Genomic DNA, 19,476 nt, shown 5'->3' with positions numbered 1-19,476 from the left:
AAAGTCAGATTTTAAACGGTTAATGCAACGAGCTAATTCCTGGACTAGTTTAGATGAGATGCTTTGGACCGCCTCTTCCTGGGTGGAACGGACCAAGAGGTGAAATAATGGGCGAAGGAGCTGAAGGGAGACATTTTCGAGGCAGGCATAAACAAATTAATCCTCCAGCTCCTGCATTGAGAGGGCGAATATGTTGAAAAATAGGATATTTTTCAATCAAAATGTATTGAGAATTTTTAATTTTAACGAGCCACTTTTTATTAAGTTGAAGACATTAACTGACATATATGTCAACATTTTAGCGCCCATGCATCTTTAGTATCTTTCCCTGAAAATCAGGTAATTTTTTTTTTATTTAGAAATTCCCGGTATTTTTCTGATCATAGGATATACATATGTAATCATGTATTTTTTCTTTAAACAATTGATTCTGGAGCTCACACAGATTGGGTACATTTCCTACTACTACTCGTATTGAAAGTTTGAACAGTGTAGTTCCAATGCAAACTAATCTAAGGAGGTTCTTTTCAAGCATATTTAACGCAAGTATTTCAAAATTAATTAATAGTTGAATGGACTAGGGCAGCTACCTACAACAGTTTTCCTGACTGAAGTTTTAAATTCTGTAAAAATGGAAAACTTTCCACTTCGGATAGTATTCCGAAAGGAAGTTCGAAGCAAGCAACCTTCCAGCCAAAAGGTTTTCCTGGCACTCCGAGAATACCAAACCACCTTCAATCTTGACCTAAGCTTGAAAATGTCCTAAGTGCGCATCAACTTAATGCTGGACCGGACCTTCTAATGAAGAAATGGTTGCCAAACGGAAGTGTGTTATGAGGACAAAGATATCGAAATGTTGGAGAAGCATGGGAACGAATGTATCACTCTTAAGGGAGACTGTGGTGATAAGCGAATTTAAACTTCATTGTTTTATCAGTAGTACTCTTACGGATTTATTGGGTTACACGATTTAATGGGTTAAGGTACAAGTACTGCATTCGCAACATTGATTCCATAATAGGAGCAATAAAAAGGCTTAAAGATTTCGTAAAGAAGAACAATTTAATTTGGGGCTACAATAAGCTGCGATAAGCTAAATCTTTTTTCTCCATACATTCACTATAAAGCTTCTATGATATCATGATTAGATTTTAACTAAAGAGAGAATGAAAAAAATCACGTGCAAATACTTTTCGCCTTTGTGAAAATATTGTCCATTATGCTTAACTGTAACTAACTCAATCTCAACCCAATTTCAAGCTTAAAATCCGGCAACCACCTTACGACATAAATATAATATTTTATCAGTTTCGGTCAGTAAGTAGTATAAGATATTACACGTCTATTTGGTACTTCATAATAACGTAACATGTCCAAGCGTTTAGACATTCCTCGATAAGTAGCAGTGAAAGAAAGACATTAGAGCGATCAATTGCTACTAGCATTTAGTGCACTTGTGAAGCGGCACTAAGTTTGTGCCCCCGGAAGTTGTTTAAAAGCGATTATAGTTAATTGTAACTAGTGTTCATCAGAAAATTTTCATATATCTTTCATGGCTTGTGCGTGATTTGTTAGTGGTGATATATTTTTTAAACCTTATTAAAGCGAAATGGTTGTGAATCCAGGAAATTTGTCTGTCGATAATACAAAAAGCAGTGGTAAATAAGAATTTACAATAAATATATGCTAAGCTTATGAAAAGAAATAACTATTTACAAACTCGTTCTCGCCACGCTACGTGTGAGTTAATATTTTCTAAACGTCTGAATGGTTTTGTTATGGAATGCTGTGTGAACTGAATTTTAAATTTTTCCGACTTTATGATAATACGTAATTTTATGTTCCTTCCCTCAATTTAGAAAGCCTCGATGATTACTATAAAGAATCATTTCCGGATGTGTGTAATATAATTAAGCGATCATCGAGAGCGACATGTACGTATTCTACACTGTTGAAACGGGTACCTATAGTAAACTGGCTGCCAAAGTATAAGTGGAAATTTCTGCTCCAGGACTTCATAGCAGGATTGACTGTGGGCTTGACTGCTATTCCACAAGGTATTGCTTATGCAGTAGTGGCAGGACTCGGACCTCAGTATGGCTTGTATTCAGCTTTTATGGGCTGTTTCGTTTACATTATCTTCGGATCATGTAAGGACATTACAGTGGGTAAGTGGATGTGAAAGTTATTCGAGCCCAATACGATAACCCAATAGTAACTCTTAATGCAATCGCAAATTTTCAAATTGTCATTTAGTTATAATACGAACTAGTTTTCTCTTTATTTGCTCCTCAAAATAAGAAGCAAACGTTTCGCCCAACTAAACACAATAATGAAAAATATCTCATATTCCAGGACCGACAGCGATAATGTCTCTTATGGTACAGAAATACGTTTCAGACAGTCCGGATTTTGCAGTATTATCGTGCTTTTTAACAGGGTGCATAGTTCTTGCTTTTGGACTATTGCATCTGGGATTTCTCGTTCAATTCATATCGGCGCCAGTGACAAATGGCTTTACAACAGCAGCTGCAATAACTATAGCCAGTGGACAAGTAAATTCTCTCTTAGGAATACCAAGTAAGTATGGGGAGTGATTTTGATGAAAATATTTCAAACTTTCTGTAGAGTCTAATTTATCTTGCAATAACTTGGGGGAAATGCTCGTGTTTCTTTTTAGTGCAACGAACTCCCAATGGAATCAGTTCAAATTTATGACCGATTTTTTTGAAGATTTGTCGAAAGAGTGAAAGATTTTTAAGGATTTCTCTGGGTCTTTTTCTTTTGGGTTAAACGGTTAGACGACTGATATGAAACTTTGAATGTTCAACCTCACCCCCAGAGATGGTGGGAAAATTATGGATATTTCCTCTCCCACGCGGGTAAAAATTCATATTCATCTTCCGTAAAAAGCATAGCGCGAGAGAGTTGTTTTTAATATCGTGGTAAAGCTTGAATTTCCGGCTTTATGATTTGATGAGGATATGCAGAAAAAAGAGGAAAACGCCATTGAAGAATTGCGGCTTTCGTACTTCCTTAAAACGTTACAGCGTTGCAAAATGAGGCTACTTCAATGTCATAACGGCCGGACTTAATTATGCACCAAATCCTTGAAAAATTGAAGTCACCAACTCCCTTAAAAAAACTGTCGCCTTAATGTGAGAGTATTTTGAAATCAGGATGAAATTTTATTAGCTAAACCTACTCCCGGAGGAGAAAGAGATGAGGGGAGTATGCAGACGGAAGAAGACTAGCTGAAAACTCACTCCCTTCCCCCTCATTTTCAATTCCATTCCGAGGGTGCGGGGCAAAACAGGCTTTGCCATGATATCCAAGTACCCCTCCCCCACCCTTATAAATCATTCGAACCAATATGCTTAACTGATTTGCTAGTATCACATGTGCTCAGAACGCAAAATCCTAATCCAGAGCAGCTATATTATTCGCGGTAAACTAATCTGCTTCGTTATCATTAGATTAGCCACCACCATTTTGAAAAGCATGGCCCAAAATGGTGTGACAGCCTTTGGAATTGATACTCGGTCGAAATCGAGTGATTGTTTTTTTGAAATCGTGCCAATGACTGTCAAATCGATTTGGACCGCCAAAGCAAAAAGAACTGGACCAGTTTAATACTCAGCTGTGTACAAATGGTACACATAGGGACTTATTTGACATTATCCCATTCATACAACCATATTTAATCGCGGTCCGGAAATCAAGCCCTAATTTCCCAATGTCCGGGCTTCAACGTCGAAATTTTCAATATTTTCGTGCGATGGAGATTTGGTGTTCTCTTTGAGAGTGCTCCAAACTGTCAAATGACTAATGCAAATCGGCCACGTAGTCTACAACCCTGTTGCTGGGTTAAAACCAAGTTCAAAATTGACTGCCTTGCGGGACCACTTACCACTTGTGGGCGACCAGGAGACCATAACAGTTAGGCTCGTTTCAAATGTATGCAATTTCACTCGGTTCAATTCAGTTTCGGTGGCGGCCGACAAATGTAAAACAGTTTTTCGGTTTCAATTTGGTGACCGTTCGGCACCTAATTGAAACCGTTTTATCAGTTCAGGTTTTTAGGTGTGCAGGGAACAAAAAGCAATTAAGGCTTCCACATAAGCACAGTTCAGTTCAGTTTTGACCTTGCCGTGAGTGGATTTTAATGAGTTGTTAAAATTTGTCGAGTTTTATTTGGATGAAATGAGCAGCTTACCGAATAGAAACCGTGTATTTGTGAAAGGGTTTCATTCAGTTCGGTTTGTTTTAGGTTTCAATTTGCCGATTCATGGAATGCAGCCAATAAGCTTCTCTCGTAATCATTTAACAATTTTTTTTCTTCCTATTATTCCACGAAGATGTGCCGATAAAATCGAACGAGCAAAAGCAGCTGAAACTTTTTTATGGTTATAACATTTATGGACGTAGATTTGTTGTTTAGGAATTGAGGGAGCCACTTGATTGCGGATCGGACCAGTAGAGAAGACACTTTTTTTTATCCACGTACGGTCCTTCAAGTGAATGCGGAATCAGGACTCCTTCAATCCTCAAAACAAAAAAATACTTCGGTCAAGTTTAGGGATATACATAGTTGGTTCTCACATTGGATCATGTTTACGACTACCACGGTAACCACTTTCGCTCACTCTATTCCAATGGCAAATAAATTTTGAGGTCTGTTATTGTTTGTAAAGGTTCCAATAAAGACGAAAGTCTTAGGCTCCCCACTGAAGTGATCATTGAGGAATTTTCAATTATAAAATAAAATTAGGAATGTCCCATTGTATCCCATATATAGTAATCGCGACAGTCCAATTGGATCTAGGTCTTGAAGGGTGTTAGAGCGCTTAATTCAAAATCGTAAGGATAAACTACAGTGTAGAAGGCAGTGTGGGCAGCATTGCGCTCGTCGGCGATTATTACTTTGAGTCGGCTGGTATCCGATATCCAGTCACGAAATAAATCTCTCTGCTACCAGTGAATTTTGAACCGCGGCTTCCGCTACAATAGCTAAGCGCTCAACCAGCAATCCATTCAGACACTCCCATATATATTGGACAAAAAAATCTCAATTTTTCATTGTCTCGCAATGTTTAACATGCAAGGAGAAACCACTCACATTTTCACGGTTTCCCAATATGCCAAGTATTTCAATATCATACTTATGTCGTCTATTGTGGCATTGTACGAGTATTATGACAGGTATCAACACTTGATCGATTGTTTCCTTATAGAAAAAATCTTTTCATAATTTTGCTTTTCTGAAGAATATATCACTCTTACTTATTTGTAAATATTTCAGGTAAATCAAATGAATTTCTGGAATCGTGGGAGAATTTTTTCGATCATATCGAGGAAACACGTCCTTGGGATGCTACTTTGGGAGTGCTGACATTAATTTGTCTCTTATTATTACGGGTAAGTAATTTATTCAATATGATAAGTTGCTCTTATAGAATATAAAACCCTATGAAAAGCAGTCACAGCGAACTCAAATTTTGTATGAATTATACCGACGATATGTCACCTACTGTATACATAGTCCAATGAGAAGCACATATTACCACGCACCAGTGAAACATTGGCATAACTCAATTATTGTCGTTACTCTAATAATTTTTACCTCGTCAGGCAGAAAACCACAATTTTTGTACATCTTTTAGACACAAGTAGGATTTGGTTTTCAGTGTCATAGATGAGGTTGTCAAGAGTGTAACCATATCCACTCAGAGTCGAATCATTAACTCCTCTGAAAAAATACAATTTACAAAGTCGCGTGGAGGTTTCACTGGGAGAACGATTTCATCGACAACACATTACAACGTTCTTAATATGAGTAAACTCTCGTATCGAGATGACCAAATCGCTTTCACAAATTAGCTGCAAAGTTATCTCGGAAACGAAGGTTTTATAATTTCGCATGTAATCCTGTGAATACTTTCGCATATTCCTGTTCAATGCTATATATAACAGATTATCAAAGTAGATATTTCCATAAGAATCAACAAATGCGGTTGGCACATTCATTGAACAATTGTCAAAGATAATGAAAAACTTGGGTTGGGCGATTAGAATTTAGACAAACAAACAAATAATTACGCACACAAAAAGCAGAACAGAAAAGACAACAGAAAGTGATCAATATCTCGAGTGTTCAATTTTGAAAATTCCATTATGTTCACAGTAATTTAATATATGTTTTGCGTGTCTTCGAAACGTCACTAATAAGAAAACCCATTGTTCTTTAATTGGCTGCGACTTAATCGCACATTATCAATTTGCTTGTGGTTTTAGGAAGTCTGCCGATCCCAATCTGCCTAAAACAAGTGCACTTGTCTCCTATCAATCGAGAAATAACTGACATCTAAAAGATTGCAGATATAATAAAAAAGCCTTTTTTAAAAGATGATAATCTAACACGTTTCGTTGTTGTTAATTAGCTTTTTTATGAAAAATATCTCCATATTTTGATGTAAGACGGCTATGTCTTTTCTAGCCGAAAAAATAAGCTGGCTTACTAATTGGAGCTTCATTGAAGCCCAAGCATTTCCAACTAACTTCCCATTTAGTGGCTGAGAGGGTCAGTCAATTGATTTAGTTTTTTCATTCCACGGAGAATCGGCCTTCTTAAAAAACTCAATTTGAATTTAATTTGTCACGGACCCTCGTTTAGGGCTTAGCACCAAAACTTTAAAAATATTAGGCGATGACGGCTTTACGGTTGCCACTTCGGCCACGCTGATCCCAGGGCAAAGGTGAGGCAGCGTCTGACGATTTGCTTCTGCCCTGGTAAGAAACCGTAAAACCGTCATCGCCAAATATTCAACAAAACAGCTTTATGTAATTGCAGATAGAATTCTGTGCCTTGGAAGCACATCAACTTGCCGAAACCTTAACTAAGAAGCCCGAATAATATCGTTTTTGGCACATTTTATGATGCTTTTGAGCAAAACTTTTCCTTTACTTAGCTTCTATAAGTTTCATCGCTATGAGACACTCACAAATATTTATCTGTGATATCCCCCTTTGCCTCTTCGTTGATATTGCTCATCTGCTCAATCTATTGGCTCACAAAAGTTCTTGTCAGGCTGTTATATGCAGCTTGAAGGAGCGAAGCAATCGATTATTCTTCATTTAAAAGATTCAGTCATCTGATTTCAATTATTTTTTTCTTTGCTCTGCGTAAATAAGTAATTGGATCACTGAAACTGCCAGGTTGGTGTTTGAATAATTCATATCGGTTATCCAAGTGTGGAAATGTACTCCAGAATCAAAAAAACATTGTTGTGGTTGAATTAGACTTGTTAAATTGTCTAAACAAAATTATATTATGATTACGCTCAACTGTTAGAAAAATACCGATTTTGAATATTCCAAAGGAAAATATTCGAAAACAAACCCGTGTGAATGATTAGCGCGGAAGTAGTATTTGGCCACGGTACGGTGATGACTAATTGACACAGCGAAATGAGCAAAAAATGAAAGTTGAGGTGCTTCTATGACAAAACAAAGTATTCAGTGCATTGATCTGAGCAGTTGTTTTCCTTTGAATAGTCCGTTCAAAATCTTCTATATGTCATATATCGCCTTCGAAGTAAATCCCTTCTACAAGGACGCGCTTATGTTAACTTTAGACCTAATCATTCTTTTCTAAACAAATTTCATTTTATTTATTATAACATGCTAATTCCGTTGGTTGATTGAAATAATTGTCGAGCTTTGCCCAAATAATCGTTCACAATACTTTTGTGAGATGGAGGTGTGGTTGCAATACACGTGTTGAAGCAGTCCGAAACTCAGATTTAGCCCTACCACTTATTGTTTCTAGGAAACCGACACTTTCGATTCTGAAGCGGTTGCACGTGAGACTTCAACAATACCGGCCAATAATGCGCTAACTTCGTCTTCATTACTCTACCGTTCCCACAAGTCGTCCCAGCAAAGAAATTCAACCGCATGCGGATGTCACAGTCTTGGGTGAATGTGTTTCAGACTGATTGATACCGGAGCTACCGTAAGCTGCTTGGCTTCGGAATTCGCCCGTTTAGCCCAATCGGTAGAGAAAGAGATTCTCTCAAGGTCGTGGGTTTGAGTCCTACGTCGGGCGCCATTTGTAATGATTAAATTGGATTGGAAATAGCCAAAAGGCCAATTTAATGGTCTGAGGATGTCAAGGCAGGGCGGGAACCTAAAAGGCCGCGTCTCACCATACATCTGAGGTAGGGGAAACATTGATCGAGGATGTGATCAGTTGTGGATCTTTGCAGCATTCGAGTCCCAAGTTTCATGGCTCCACGCGGGCGAACGAGTCGTCCTTTTCCATGTTTGCTTCGTTGTTTATTTCAATAAGTGAACGCGAATCCACACGTTTGATTTATATTTCGGAATCCGATGAGGACCCATGCACGGTAAACACGTGAATTGTCTTTGGCAGCCAAAGGCATAATGCTGTATGTAAGGTTATCCATCAAAACCTTGCATGCAACCGTGGGCTGATCACGGGAACATGTCCGGTTTACCGATATGAGCCGCAAGCAGTACGTAATAGTTGTGCTTACAGCATGTATTCGGACCGGCAAGTTCCAACTGATTGCTATACTCCATATAAAAAGTTGTTAGTTGACAAGACGGTTTGCTCTGCGTATCTAATTGACGTTGCTATCCTCCAAAATAGCGACATCGAACGGAAATATTTGGAGAAGAAGGTGAACTATGAGCCAATGGCTCGGAAAGCCAATTTGGATTCTCCCATTGACCTACCACCGGCCATCGCCACCAGAGCCCCTTTAGTTTTTAAGTAGGGAGGATTGTCCGAGCGTAAATGCTTGGCACTTAGGCTAGTATTAGGTAAAATTCGGCATCTGCCGAGATTGTGATAACTCGGAAATAATAATCGTTGGCGCAATAATCCATACTGGATCAGGACTTTGAACTGTGTTAGAGTACTTCATTCAAGACCGTAACGGTACACTATAGTCTCCGTAGGAGGCAATGCGCATTACGCTCGCCCGAGATTATTACCCTGATTTGACTCAAGTACTCATTCATTCACAGCTGATTCGATTCGCTAGGTGAACTCTTTTGAAGAGAACTTTAAAAACTGTCTGAACTGCAATGCATTCATTGAAATTTCAATTAAATTCTCCCACAAGATTTAATATGATTTCACAACATTCACTTCTTTGATTTTTTGTTTTCCTTCACTAAGACAAAATATTCAAAGCCGCACTTTCAACAGTCCTCGTCCAATCCAGTGAACTTTCTCCTCCATCCGGTGTTTTTATATGTATATATTTTGATTAGGACAAATAATCAACTAGAGAAACGTTCATTTCGAATGGTTGCTACCTTCAAAAGCTCTTCTACTATGACTGAGAGGGTGAAGGCATGAAGCTTCAAGATTTTGAAACCACATTAAACGCGAAAAGCAACATAGCGTATATCATGACGAAATAGAATTACCTTTGGAATGATAAGGTAATTTCGAAGAAGAAATACCTCCAGCATAGCTTGCTGGTCAAGGTCAAAAATGTCCACACAGATATCGAGGAATCACACCCTCTTCATATACTAATATAAGACTCCGACGTAACTGTGATAATGAAATACTTGAAAATGTGATAAAAGCCGCTCGATCACTCGAAAGCTTTATTCCAGATATTTTGATTTGGTTGTTTCGGGGCTGTGTATTTATCTGCCAGACTTGTCATTTATTATTTCCACTATCCGTGATTGAGGGTATGAGAGTCTCTGCTTTACATAGCAAGCACTTACACTGAAGGCAGAAAATTAATCGAATCTATGTGATAAGTATCTAATCTAGAAGAGCTTGTTAAGGTTCAATAACATTAGCGGTCTGCTTTGAAGTGAACTTCAATTCTATTAAATAAATCTATCGCTCATCAAGGTTAGTAAATACCGTTCGGATAAAAATTTGCTGTTCATGAATGTAAGCGTTTGCAAGTACTGGCAATGCGAATAAATTTAACCGATTGAACATGGTTTAATTGGAAGGTACATCAATTCTCTGCAACAATTGGCAATCTGCTGTTTGAACGATGGAATGTTGTTGAAAGATAATAGAAATATAATTTCCTAGATCAAAAGTAACTTGATTTAGTTATTAGAGACTGCATATCACTTTCCCTCAAATTGCTAAAGCATTAACTTAATGCTGGAAGGAATTTACGCGAGACAGGACGAAATGGACCCACCAGAGAAGAGAGATCGGAGATAACATGCTTCATACTGCAAGCTATGTTGCTTATGACCCTAGGATGAACATAAGGGGGGTTTCTAGTCAATTTCCCCAAAAATATAGTAGGATACTATTATTAACTTAATTTGAGCAGATACCGATATGGAGAGTATTTTGAGGCCTGGACACTGTATAGAGGCAGCTTCATGATTTCTTTTTCAGATTTTTCGGTTGAGTAGTTTCTGAGGAGAAAGAATCAATTAAAGAAATCATCACTTTTGACCCCCCGCCCTTCCCAAGGCAAAAAACTAAGACTGGCATCGAAAAGCACTAATCGAGATCTTTCATTTGATATCCAACATGACTATATTCGGTGAAAAAAAAATGTACTCCCCCTTTTGCATGTATAAGGACCCCTTCTTAATCTCAACGTAGAAAGATGTAACTCGGTGCATCTCACATTGACACTACTTTACCATTTATACTGGTAATTTGGCTACATGATGATAAACGTAGGGTCCATGAATGCTCTTGCGGTGTTAGAATAGATGTTGCAAACTTGAAGAACTTCAAACGAATGACGCTGAGAAGCAATGTAAGTTTCAACGCAACAAGGGCAAACCACTTTACTAATATATGACGCACCATAATTTCCTTAAAGTCTGGTCGATCGCTCATAAGGTTAACATATTTTTGTCACTTTTCTCTTTCCCTCCTTATCATCCAACTTAATTTCGCCGTTTAAATCTTCTCCCAATCTATCCTTTTCAGAAATGCAACAAATTCACCGGCAAATGGAAACTCTTTGGCAAATACCTATCACTTTCCCGCAATGCATTAGCTGTGATAATTGGAGTTCTAATGGCATACATATTCTCCTTATACGACTTGACGCCTTTCCGTCTAACAGGTGACCTGAGAGCAGGACTACCACCGGTCGCGCCACCTCCATTTTCAACCGTTGTCAACAATGGAACAACACACCTCGACTTCATTGATATGGTGAGCTCACTTAGTTCATCAATTATTGCCATCCCACTTGTCGTAATTCTCGAGAGTATCGCCATTGCTAAGGCATTCTGTAAGAACATTCATTTGCAGCATAATTTTGTGAAGTTTTTATCACTCTGTGTGTTTCAGCAAAAGGAAAAACAATTGACGCGTCTCAGGAAATGATAGCACTGGGACTCTGCAACATTGGCTCGTCATTCTTTTCATCGATGCCAATTACAGGTTCGTTCACAAGAACGGCTGTTAATAACGCAAGTGGAGTTGTAACTCCATTGGGTGGACTGTTTACCGGTGTATTGGTACTTCTTGGCTTAGGCTTGCTCACTGAGACGTTTTACTATATTCCGAAGACAGTATTATCAGCGATCATAATCTCGGCAATGATATTCATGATCCATTATGAAAAAATCATCGAAATTTGGAAGTCCAAAAGTAAGCGATAGTTCTATTGTTGATCTATAATTTTATATCTTGCAAATTATGATATAAGTGCTAATCGCTCATCTCAATTCTAATATTTATTTACAGGAATTGATATAATTCCATTCATTGTGACAGTCATCACATGTTTGTTTCTGGGTTTAGAATTAGGCATTGTTTGCGGAATTGTACTGAGCCTGGCATTCGTTCTATTTGAGACATCGCGACCAAAGATTTATATTCTAAATGAAACGGTAAATATTAACCAAAACAAATAGAATCGCTATAAACATTGCATCCTCAATGTCTTTACAGTTTGATATCTACGACATGCTCATCGTGAAACCATCTCAAAATTTAATTTTCTCGTCAGCCGAATACATGAAAGATCGTATAATTGAGAATGTCATGAAAATGGAAGGCAAATTAAAGTTTGTTATCGTCGATGGAGAAATGATTAGAGCGATCGATTCAACGGTAGCTCTGGTAAGTTGTCTAGTGTTCTAACATATTAACATGATGTCAGATGATATTCATAAACAAATTTACTGAGCAAACATTTTCCATGCACTGCAGAATCTTCGATCATTATGCGACGATTTGAAACTCTTGGACTGTGAAATTGTGTTTTGGAATTGGAAGCGGCAGTCAGCCGGCGTAGCATATCGATTATCCAAAAGTTTTGGGAGTTTGTTTCAAACAGGAAATGACTATCATGAGATTATCAAAAAACATAACCATAAGGGCAGTATAACATCGGATATAACAGTGATATCTTGATACTGCCGGAGCGTGCTTGCCAGTGTAATTTAGGTTTTATTTTTACTTTAATGATATAACTAAGTTTACAGATAATTCATATTTATATGACGGACGTTGATTAAACGAAAACAAGATGAATTTCTTCGCAATTACTTTTTTATTGTTTTAGGTTTCATTTCATACAGAAGCACGTTTATTTCTTATCAAAAGAAAACATTTAGTTAAAACGCACTGCTTGGAGTTTTTTGAAATAATAAAAACTTGTTGTTTCTTTTTCGTTGGTGTGAATATTTATTCTTGCAAATTCCGATATTTCGGGAACCACTTGTCCCCTTCATCAGTGCTAACAAGTTTCAACTTCCCTTCATCAGTGCTAACAAGTTTCAACTGCACTCTGCTTGGAGTGTTACTATTTAATTTGTAGTTTTGGGTTATTCTGAGGTAATTCTATATAAAAATGCTGACCACTCTTTACCTCACCGTCAATGCAATAGAAGCTGAATTCTTCTCATCATAATGTAGGCATCATTATTAGCTTGCCTTGTATTTTGAAATGAAGTGCTCTAGCATTCTTGAAGGCTTAGATTCAAATAGGATTGCTTCAGTGTTGTAGTGTCAGCTTATCAGACTGCTCCTGTATTAATCGCACCCACTTATCAATCGTATTCATTATCGAGTCAGGCGATAAAGACGTAGTGTCTAGCTCTACCAGCTCTCGGTACGCAATAATCGACTCAATTTCGGGACTTCCCAATATAATCGAAATATCTAAATACTTCAAGGGGGTCGTCCCGTGTGTCGGATCCGCAGAATCGAGTTTTTTTTGCATCAATTTATCTAGATATAGTGTTTGGGCAAAGTAATTTTTTGATATTCGAAGTCGTTCGGAAATTATAGTGTTAAATACTTAATAAATCACATGCCAGATTTATATCGATCGCCATAATATAGCGCGTATTTACCGGTCCGAATGACTTCACTAAAAGGACAAGAACTGAATTCAAGGCTGTACATGTGTTTCTTGTAGAAACCTAAGGTTTATGGACTAGGGTATAGCAGATTAATGATCAGTTAAGATGTTATGACTAAAAATCACATTCTACTCTTTAAATGCGTTTTTCTCGGAACTGCATGTTGAAAATCGGCTGCCGCCGTAGCCCAAAATCTACGACTGGACTTATTCAGAACATATTTCTACGGTCCGCAAACTAGGATAATTGTGATTCATTCAGTAGTTTTTTTTTTATTCATTAAAGAAGGAAAAACGCCAAAATTCACAAAAAAAAGTTTAACACGGGGCCAAACATTTAGCTTTTAATATTTTTTAATCCTAATTGGCAAACTGTCATCAAGTCCGCACGTTTCATTCGTTCACATTTTTTCTTTAAGACGATCACAGTGCCCTCTAGCGTGGCAGCAGAAAAATACCCTCTTGGAGATGAATGTATAAGTTGCTCTGTATTTCAATAATGAACTATGCTATCGGGCTGCTCGCATATTCAAGACATTAATGAATAAATGGTGAAAAATTTGCACTTGTACCTTTATCCAGTTCTTCACAAAAAATTTCCAAAAAAGCGAAAAAAGGTTATCACACAGGATGACCCCCTTAAGCTATAGAAACTTCTCTCTAGATTATGTGTATCTACAGCCGTAGTTAGACAAGGTGGTTAACTAGTGCCCTGTTGACGGGTTGGTGTTAAAGGGCTCGCCAAACAAAACGGACTGTCCGTCGCGAACTCTGTATTATGAAATATTGCATCATCCTAGTCAAATAGCAAGTGATTTACCGCGGCAGACTGCGGACACGTTGTAAAAAATTACAACGTTCGCAACGGACAGGAAAAATGGAGATAAAAAAAAGTTTTTTTTTTTATCGGACATCATCTTGGAAACGAGATTCGCAGCGATGTACATTCAATCACTTTTTGCATAAAACTAGTGTCTTTGGGTTGTTCCCCAGGTCTGAAAATACCTCAGGTGGACTGATGACTAGGACTGTGCCTACATTGCCAGCGTGCTCGATAGATGAAGGACGACTCCTTTCAATGCTTCGTGTGGAGTGTGGACAGTACTGGTTGACAACAGGTCTGAAAGGCTCCAGGTGAAAAAAAAATCACAATTTCCCTGTTGTACGATCTATGAAGGACGACTCCGTGTATCCAGTTACAATAAAAGAACAAAATAGCCGACTCCCGGCGTTCATTAATGTGCGATGTGGTTCGTTGTCGGTTGTATAACCAGGAAAACTAAAATAAACGGCCTGTTCCCGCCTTATTGTATGGTCAGTTAAAAATTTTCAGCGTAGGGTGACATTAATGCATTCGATGAAATTTGAAACCCAGGACTGGTACCATCCCACGTGCCCGAACAGTTGACAGCTTAGCAGTTGTTTGACGTTTGACCCGAAGATTTACACCGAAGGGACGAAAAGCACTCATGCCAGATATATTTTGCCCTAACCTGAGCATATTTGCGACAATGAAAGATTAAATGCTCACTGTATTCAGAAACCCTGCATTCAGCGGACAGGTTTGATTCTATGATTTTCATGAGCCTTAAGAAAGGTTGGCTGAACATGTGGGCAGACATAAGCCGATTTAGAGTTTTCTCCTCAGCTCTCAAAGGGGGGTTGGATAGTTCACTAGTCAAAACGGGTAGAGTTGGAAATAAGCCAACAAAGAATTTCCACTTGGACCGGGAGATTACCTGGAAATGAGAGTTCGAGTTTTCTTGCATAGATTTCTTGACTACATCTAGAAGGTTTGCAGGTGAATAGGGAACATTCCGCATGGCGCTTTGCGCATTTGGATTTGTGGCAAGTCGATGGGCGACTTCATTGAGGGAGCCCCCGCAGTGCACAGGGCACCACAGAAAGGTTACTTGCTCAAAGTTGGCACACCATAGGTTTTGGTGAATGATTTGGATAAGGGCACCGGGGTTTTGGAGGCAAGAAGGCGCAGGCATGGAAAGCATCGGTGATTATGGCAAGCTTGCAAACATCTCTTTGATGTGCTTGTAGCGCAGCAGGGTTAGCAACATAACAACAATTTATTTCGAATACTGTTATTGCGAGAGACACATGATACCACCGGTGCTCTCCGTGGCATATTCGAACTCGCCACGAAAGGGAAAAACCAACGGTGGAAAAATCCGTTTTGCGAAGCAACCGCTTCTTGGTAAATTACTGAGTTCAGAATAGTTGGCCGTGCCGATCAGATTCTCATTTTTACGTGGCCTTTTTCGAGAAGTATTTGAAGTGAAATTAAAAAAGTAATTTGTAATCGTTTTGGGCTAAAACAAACACGGAATAAATAGGTAAATACCTAAAGTGGTGACCCCAAATTTTAATTTCCAACACGACGAGTGAAATGCTTATAATGCGCCAACCGGTAATTCTTGGCCATTTTTGGTTTTGAACGTCTCTCACAACTTCTGAAATAGAAGTCTCGAGTCCAGTACTCAGGACGAAATGCTGAGCACAGCAACAATTTCAGTATAAAGTTCAACAGTGTTATTTTTGCGGAAAAAGACAAGTTCTGCGAAAAGGCTCCCAGCAACGACACGCAACGAAATTCACGGCGGGCTGCATCATTCGAGATATAGTCAAAACAACTGTTCTACCGAAGCTGTCAAAGCGTGTTTCAGGGCAAACAGTTGACCATCAGTTGAGTAATTTCTTTAATTTTTTCCCTGCGGAATACCGCGTTTGAGTGCTTGCCAAGTTCGCATATCCTAAAACACAGTAGATCGACCCGCGTGCTGTTATTTCCATGTAGCGGAGGTGATCGAATCGATTTGTTTTGATAACAAGCAGAATGTTGGAGCGTTGCTACACATAAAAAAATGAATTTTGCTGAGACTATTCCATCATATCAAAACTACGTGGTGACCGCGGCGATAATTGTTTTGATGGGTTGGCAAAGTTAAGTTCGAGAGGATCTCACGGCCGTTTTGATCATCGTCAATAATCGCCGTCGTTTTATTGACCTTCAAACGACACCCCGATCGAAAGACGGAAGCTGATCAGACAGAGCCGTGCAGCCGATTTCGCATTCGAGCCCCATCTCAGCAGACAGACCCTGAGTGCGAATGCTCCGCCGTTCCCGCAGCCACACAGCGGAAATCTGATATAGGTCCTCAGCTCAGCGCAATATCCAAAGGAAAAGTCGACGACACGGCTTGCCGCCAGTAACACAGTAGCAGTTCGATCCCCAGCAGATAGCACCAGCTCGACAGCTACACAAATTGATAAAACACAAATTTTTATTGTATCAAAACTTAAACTAAACAGGGAACATACACAGAAGGTGCTTACTGGCTAAAAGTAACCTAACTATCCCGACATCTCCGTCGACGAATGCCACGGTGCCATGATCAGGCGAACATTCCAGTAAAAGCAGTGACAATATTTAATAATAATTATAGAATTAATAATAATTGTTTAAACGCCGCAGGAGACGGCAACGAAATTCTTTTAAAAAATTCATCGTTGGGGTTCTGCTCTCATGGGCGAGTTTTTTATTTTGGTCTGTGTTTCAAGCGTCCGCTCCGTAGTGCGTCGGTGGTTTTTCTTTTCTCTTTCGTACGGGCATTTGGGGGTGTGGTCTGTCGTCGTCAAATTAGGGTCTGTTAAAATTCGGTACAGCCGCGTTCTCGACTCAACTCGCATCGTTAAACTTAGCTTTTGTCATGCCTCAGGACAACAAAGACGCGGACCCTCAAGTGACTGCCCTCGCTGTGCGCACCCCTCCTTTTTGACGAAGGAACCCGGAGCTGTGGTTCGTCCATTTGGAGGCGCAATTCCAGATGTCCAGAATCACAGCGGACGCGACCAAATTTAACTACGCCATTGCGGGCCTGGATGAGGAGTCCATCCTCCTAGTGGTAGACATTGTAAAAACGGCCTCCCACAGCTTGTTAAAAACAGAGCTGATCAAGCGCCTGTCGGTAAGTGAGTCAGTTAAGCTGGATTACTTGCTGGCAGGTTTGATCGCAGGGTAATCGAACTCCCAGCATTTACTCTGCGAAATGAGGCAATTGGGTGGGAGCAAGATCCTCCGGAGAGCACCCAGCCGGTCCTCGCGTGCGTCTCCGGTTCTTTGGGGACTGCGGCCGTTCAGCAGCCTTCAGATAAATTAGGCGAGCTGAATGCAGATGAATTAGCTCCCAAAGATGGGAGACACCACCGGTGCTCTTCGGCATATTCGAACTCGCCACAAGAGGGAAAAACCAACCGTGGAAAAATCCGTTTTGCGAAGCAACCGCTTTTTGGGAAATTACTGAGTTCAGAACCGTTGGCCGTGCCGTTCACATTTTCATCTTTACGTGACCTTTTTCAATAATAATTGAATTTATTGAAGTGAAATTAGAAAATCGTTTTGGGCTAAAATAAACACGGAATAAGTAGGTAAATACCTAAATGCTAAAGTGATGGCTTGAAGAATGATAAATGCTGCTGGCATGATGGAGACATTGTTGAGAATATAGCGCCTGTTAAGGTTCAGGTCCGGGGAGGTGCAGGCACATGAAGTTTGCAGTTGAGGGTGGTAGTTCTAGTAAGACTCAAACAAATTTTGAGCTGTCTAGCAGCTAAAGATTTGAACTTTAATCGATGTAGTTAGGGGCAAGCAAAACGAAGATCGTAGTGTAGTACTAGTCCACTGTAAAGAGTTCTCGTGCTGTTTGACATCACCCGTCCACGACGGACAGTCCGCTTTCTGTTTGGTGAGCTCCTATATATCACCAAATGCCACTCGCTCAAATCCTGAGCTCCATCGAAAACCTTGATAAGCGCCATCCATTCTTCATACTGCATTTCTTTTCAGACTTTTAACCATCCCAGCCCTTCGCTGGAAGCACCCTCAGATATTGCTACGTAATCTGATCACCTTCCCGTAATTGTGACTGACTCGAAAAATTCCAACGCAAGTTCATCCGATTCCTTTTCTCTAAGAAGTTGTCCTATGTGGGCTATCCCACGCACTTTCACTGTTTCAATTACTCTTACCTAAAGCTAGGAAGACCCTTTTTGGCATGTGTAGTCTCTAGCTCAATGGATTGCTCCATTTAGACCGACATCTCCTGTCGTAAGACTTCGCATAGCATGCATAATACTGACAATTCCGAAGTTCCTTTGGGGAACTAAAAATCTCTGTGTGCTCGCCAATTGTTGTAAGTTGATGTAACCACAACGCACTAAGCTTGGCCCGTTAGACTCCTCTCTTCCTACTACTGACTATCTCCTGAGGGAAATAGTTAACTGAATTTAGTGCAATTTACTCTTCAAACAAATTACGTTAGAGCGGGAAACCTCTTACAGTCACATGTCATGCATTAACGAAAGTCGTATTTTTCGATGGAATTGAGAACTGAGGAAAGCCAGCACATTTTACATCCCATGCCTTGAATTACCATTGCAACTGAATCGTATCCAGTCCACATGTTTATTCATTAATCCCTAAATATCAAATCATTCACGTTAGACTGTACTTGCAGACACGATAAAGCACGCTTGGCAACGCTACACACAGTCCAGCTGTCAAAACGGTTTGGCAACACTTCATAACAACAAACGAGAGCCCATTGATGAAATGGCGGCTAACTCGCTTCGAAAGGGGCAACGCTGAGTAATTCAATTGTCCGTGGATTAGCACTAATCGGATTCACTTTGCACGTCAAACGGTCTTCATTAGGTCACTTGCGGGAACAAGGGTGTGAACAAACTGCTTTGAAGGGCGTAATTCGAATAGGGGAGCCGTCCACGACGCGGGGTGGATTCTCTACTAAAGGCAGGGAGTACTCACCTCAACAACATTGAATTCGCCTTCCTTCGCTTCGGCGCCAAGCAGAATTTGTTTAATGATCAGCTTCTGTCCACGCGGATAATCCTCATCGTTCGAGAGAACGTCCCACTCGACGGTGCTGTCCTTCCCCGTCAAAGTTACACCTGAAATATGGCATTCGATCAGCATTTTCTAATTACGCACTTATAATTCAGTAGTCCGTGCCGCCTTGCATTGGTTTCAACGAAAATTATCACTTGCACCGCATTCCAGCTAGTATACAACCGAATCGGCGAACTG

General features: G+C 39.7%; 2 protein-coding genes across 2 annotated transcripts in view; one reads left to right on the top strand and one right to left on the bottom strand.

The window, feature by feature from the left end:
* Window positions 1-19,476, bottom strand: part of LOC119650622 (nucleoplasmin-like protein) — a 31,005-nt gene that overhangs the window by 11,212 nt on the left and 317 nt on the right. Inside the window, exon 2 of the mRNA XM_038053512.1 lies at window positions 19,198-19,340. Coding sequence (XP_037909440.1) covers window positions 19,198-19,340 — 143 coding nt within the window. The remainder of the gene's footprint in view (window positions 1-19,197; window positions 19,341-19,476) is intronic.
* Window positions 1,350-12,667, top strand: LOC119650620 (sodium-independent sulfate anion transporter-like). Its single transcript, XM_038053509.1, has 9 exons — window positions 1,350-1,658; window positions 1,860-2,168; window positions 2,356-2,580; window positions 5,303-5,418; window positions 10,970-11,279; window positions 11,339-11,641; window positions 11,738-11,883; window positions 11,945-12,115; window positions 12,206-12,667. The coding sequence occupies exons 1-9, from the start codon at window positions 1,610-1,612 to the stop codon at window positions 12,407-12,409; spliced, it is 1,833 nt and encodes a 610-aa protein (XP_037909437.1). The 5' UTR covers window positions 1,350-1,609; the 3' UTR covers window positions 12,410-12,667.

The sequence above is a fragment of the Hermetia illucens genome, chromosome 3, assembly GCF_905115235.1.
Source record: "Hermetia illucens chromosome 3, iHerIll2.2.curated.20191125, whole genome shotgun sequence".
Taxonomy (NCBI): Eukaryota; Metazoa; Arthropoda; class Insecta; order Diptera; family Stratiomyidae; genus Hermetia; species Hermetia illucens.
This window is presented reverse-complemented; position numbering and strand designations above follow the sequence as displayed.